A 4851-nucleotide genomic window follows, 5' to 3' on the forward strand; every position below is an offset into this window, starting at 1 on the left:
TCTCAATTTCCGTCGCAAATGTAGATCATTCCATCGGATTATTAGTCATGTCCACTAGATCCGAGCAGTATGTCGATTTAACTTGAATTTTTGGGTTGGTTTTAACAATTCTCCCTTGATCTTATCTATCTGTATGAATGTTCAAAGCATTGAAACGGTTTTAGCCTGTCAACACTCAACCGTATTCCACATTTGTTTATATTATATAGTATGATGACCATATATAATAGAAGTTTCTTCTTACATGCGTACCACGAACTATCTTTTTGAGTAAGAATTGATTTGAGGTTCGTTATAAAGCAGACGCGTTGGCTTCTTTCAAATAAGCGAACAGAGGACAACCCTAAAAATAAATAGTTTTTATCCAAATTTGAGAGAATCCAAACATGGCAACATTCATATATAACAAGAGGCATCAAGACTTTGTGATCCTCCCTCAAATTCTCTTGTCATGCTTCATCATTTTCCAGGGAAAGGTCTGATCTTTCTTTCAGATTCATTTTGCCCGGACAGGGTTTGGATCTGAAAGGATCGGTCAAAGAGACAAGATCAATCTTTCCTTGGGGGTTACATTGAAAGGGTCTGTTTGTTTTGTCTGAGAATCAAGAACGCAAACGAAAAAACAAAGAAAAGAAGATGATGAAGCTTTGTCCTTGTTTCAGCAATCCACAACAACTACCTAACTCGCCTAGAGATTCATTTGATGAAGGTCTTACAGGTTATAGAGGCCATAGCAATAAGCTTTTTGCTCTCTTCACTTTTCGCTCACGCGGAAAAGGTATCTCTAAACGTTGTCTCTTTCTTCACACAAATAAATCTTCTCAAGTATTTGATTATCATTTTGGTTTATGAACATGGTCACATGCAGGAAGCTCTAGGCAGAAGTACATAACGGAAGAGATAAAGAAATATGGGAACGTGAAATCAAGCGGCAAAATCTTCAAGTTCAAGGAACTAATAGCTGCAACAGACAATTTCAGCATGGAGTGTATGATTGGAGAAGGTGGTTTTGGAAGAGTCTACAAAGGCTTTCTCACCAGCCTCAATCAGGTCTTTTTTTTCAATTTCTCAATCATCTTATTTGCGTGTTGTGCACGTAATTGGTTTAAAAAGTTGCTAATTTTGTTTTGTTTTTGATTGAATGATGAGAAGTTTAGGTAGTGGCTGTAAAGAGACTTGACCGGAATGGGTTGCAAGGAACAAGGGAGTTCTTTGCAGAAGTGATGGTATTGAGTCTTGCTCAACATCAAAACCTTGTCAATCTCATTGGCTATTGTGTTGAAGACGACCAACGAGTCCTCGTTTATGAATTCATGCCTAATGGGTCTTTGGAAGATCATTTATTCGGTAAGAAGTTATGAACCTTTTTCATGTTACATCATTAATTTTGAACTCTGGAAGTATTTTTCATGTTAAATGTTTGCCTTTTTTCACGTTACATCATGCACTATTTTTCATGTTACATCAGATAATTATAAGCTTATACATTGTAACCTAAAGTATTATTTTGTTATATCAGACTTGCCGGAAGGGGCACCAAGTCTGGACTGGTTCACGAGAATGAAGATAGTGCACGGTGCAGCTAAAGGGCTCGAGTACTTGCACGACTATGCAGATCCTCCTGTGATCTACCGCGATTTCAAAGCTTCCAACATATTGCTGCAATCGGATTTCAACTCGAAGCTATCGGACTTCGGGTTAGCTAGGCTTGGACCAACTGAAGGCAAAGATCATGTGTCCACTAGAGTCATGGGAACATACGGATACTGTGCTCCTGAATACGCGATGACCGGTCAACTCACTGCTAAATCCGATGTCTACAGTTTTGGTGTTGTCCTCCTTGAGGTTATATCCGGGAGACGAACTATTGATGGGGATAGACCAACAGAAGAACAAAACTTGATCTCTTGGGTACTCACATGAAAAGTTTTGTTGAACACGTTTTTTGATGTTGCTTGAAAAGCAAGAAACGTATTGATGTTTTTTTTGTTGGGTTTCATTTGCAGGCGGAGCCATTGTTGAAAGATAGGAGAATGTTTACACGGATTGTGGATCCGAATCTAAAAGGGAATTACCCATTAAAAGGATTGCATCAAGCTCTAGCAATTGCGACAATGTGTTTGCAAGAAGAAGCAGAGACTAGGCCATTCATGGGAGATGTGGTCACAGCACTAGAGTTCTTGGCTAGGCCTATAGAGGTTGTTGATGATACTACTAATACTGACACTACTACTCCTGCTCCTGTTTCTGTTACTCAGACATCATGATCTGATCCATAGCAAGACCCATTTCAATCCTTCAAATCGTTTCTTTTTTCTTTCGTTTTCTTTTATTGTAAATCCCAAGAAAATAATTAGGACTAGAGTTTGATGTCAATCCTTCTAATCATCTGATGCAAACAAAACAATTCTTTGTAATGTGGTGTAATACGGCATTGAGGGAGATCCCATCATGTGGCTTACCTTATTAATCTTATAATGTTTTTTTTAAGTCGAAGCCAATCATCATTTCTTTTCGTGTTGAAAAATATTTTTATTCAAAAATATCAGTTGTTCACAAAAAAAAAAAAATAAAAAAATCAATGTTCTAAAAACGCCGCATCCGTTTAGACGACCAATCAGTCAACCGAAACAATTTTCGTAAATCTATTTTAATTGTCTTAAAGCGGTTTAAAACGTCTAAAAGTTAGTTTAAATCGGTCTAAATCAGTCTAAGTGAATCTATATAAATTAAATTAAATACTATCAAAGTGGATTAATTATGGCTAATTTATTTATATTATTTGTACCACCAGTTTGTCTATCAAGTGGTGATATTTTCTTTTCGCTCTAAATTTTTTTTGGTGTAAGTTGACAAATTTGTCTGAGTTATTTTTGTGTAAATAATTTTTTATATTTCATTAACCAAAAAAATAAAAAATATCTAATATATAAATTGTATAATAAATAATTTTTTTTGTTAATGCCTATTGCCTAGGGCTTTGATGAATCTGACTAAACACTAATAAATTACAAAGTTTAGTTACCGTCAAATGATATTTTGAACTTTATTATTTAATTAATTAATTAATATCATAATTTACTAAAAAATATTAATTGGCAAGAAATAAATAATTTCACAGACACCAATTTCGAACCAAGGTAATGAATAAACAACATAAAATGCCAAAAGGATGTTACCTTCTTTTCTCCCAAAGTATTTTATTTTTTTTGACCATCTTCTGTATATTCATAACATTCAAAGAAAAGCTATTAGAATTCTGTATTTCTATCTATTGATCAAATTTCAAAACAACAAAATAAACAAGATGAAACGACACTTTGGTCCCAATTGGGGATTAGGTTGTTGAGACTTTTATTCCTTATGAAGTTTCTACGGAAAATATTTAACCAATCAAACTTTTTTGATTCGTTCACGTTATATAAAAACCAACATTTAATGGCTTATGTTTTTTTTTTTGCTAAAATTTTGGTGCATTAAACTAAAATAAGAGTGGTAAGAGTACAAGGTTTGATTTTCGCTTATGACACTAGTAGATAGAAATGTTGAGGCCTTGTGGCGATGAAGTTTTCTGGTTGCGCAAAGGACCAAAGTTTAGATCCATATGTCGCCGATTGCTGAACCGCCGTAGTGAAAGTTTTCAGCTGGCGTGTAGACCCAAAGTTGACAAGGTGTCGCTGATATATGTTATGGATTTTACAAATTTTTAGCCATAGTTTAATTTTCTTTAAAATATGTATATATATATATATATATTATATATGTTTGAAGTCCATTTCAACATTTTTTTCAGATCTAAGAGGCTTCTTGTGGAGATTATGAAGGATTTTGAAACTTAAAAATGAAGAAGTTCGTATCTGTTCAAAGAACTCAGAAACAAGATATATAACGAGTGTTGATCGATACTATCCTTTGTGGCGATCAACAACCGCGCAAAACAGACCAAATTTATTTTTCGTAATTAGGCTTGTGCACAAATTACAAAATTACTCCTGGCTGACTTTATATCAAGTATTTATGGTTTTTAAACCATTCTTTAGGGTAAGATGTTTTTTTCCAATAAATTTATTTAGAAGCTTTATAGTTTGAAGAGAAGATCAAGACTTATTCAGAGTTTTGTACTTGAAATCAAATATCTCTTACTCTATCTATTTATACAATTCATGTGATTCAAAAAGCTCTAACGCTAGAAGCCGCCAATACTCCTAGAAGAATGATAAGTGTAATGGCACAAGATGAGTATGGTGTTTACAGAGATCAAGAGGGGAACACATGAGCTAATGATGGGAGAATCATAAATGTTTCTAAGGCTGATATAGTAGAGATTTTTGAGAGTGCTGAAAGTGTAGGAAGACATTTTCTAAGCCTACCACATTATGTGTAATGTATGAAGCTGGGTTGTCCTAAATCTTGCTATTGGGACCCACCTGAATTTACCAGGAGAGATCATGTTGAAGAGATGATTGCTGAAGTTGTTACAGCCCCAGAGTTGATTGTTTGTACAAATTTTAGTCGACTAGAAAGAGAGAACTCGAAGGTGGGATGAACAAAGACGTTTTATTAGATCGGACAAAAAGGTTACAAGAGCGGTTAAGAGATTGAGGCGTTAAGCCGGTCCTCGGAGAGCTAACCGGGAAAGTACAAAGCGGTGAGAGATAAAGAGAGACTAAAACCCTAGATATAGCCACTCAGTATGTATGTCAAATTATGGATCCATTTCTTGTTGTTTCCTCCTTTCCTTTTATAAGCCTCTTCTTCTCATTTTCCCTAATCTGAGTACGCCTTATTGGGCCTTGCCTTGTGAAAGCCGAGTACATGGGCTTTTGAGGATTCTCTTTAAGCCCGATGCTT

At 35.1% G+C, this 4851-nt stretch overlaps 1 protein-coding gene across 1 annotated transcript; it reads left to right on the forward strand.

The window, feature by feature from the left end:
* The first annotated feature begins 423 nt into the window (after positions 1 to 423).
* Positions 424 to 2496, forward strand: LOC103838662 (probable serine/threonine-protein kinase PBL23). The gene is made up of 5 exons (XM_009115112.2): positions 424 to 778; positions 869 to 1050; positions 1158 to 1347; positions 1520 to 1911; positions 2007 to 2496. Exons 1-5 carry the CDS (start codon positions 637 to 639, stop codon positions 2265 to 2267), a joined length of 1167 nt encoding a protein of 388 aa, XP_009113360.1. The 5' UTR covers positions 424 to 636; the 3' UTR covers positions 2268 to 2496.
* The last annotated feature ends 2355 nt before the right edge of the window (positions 2497 to 4851 follow it).

This window comes from Brassica rapa, chromosome A03 (assembly GCF_000309985.2).
Source record: "Brassica rapa cultivar Chiifu-401-42 chromosome A03, CAAS_Brap_v3.01, whole genome shotgun sequence".
Lineage (NCBI taxonomy): Eukaryota > Viridiplantae > Streptophyta > Magnoliopsida > Brassicales > Brassicaceae > Brassica > Brassica rapa.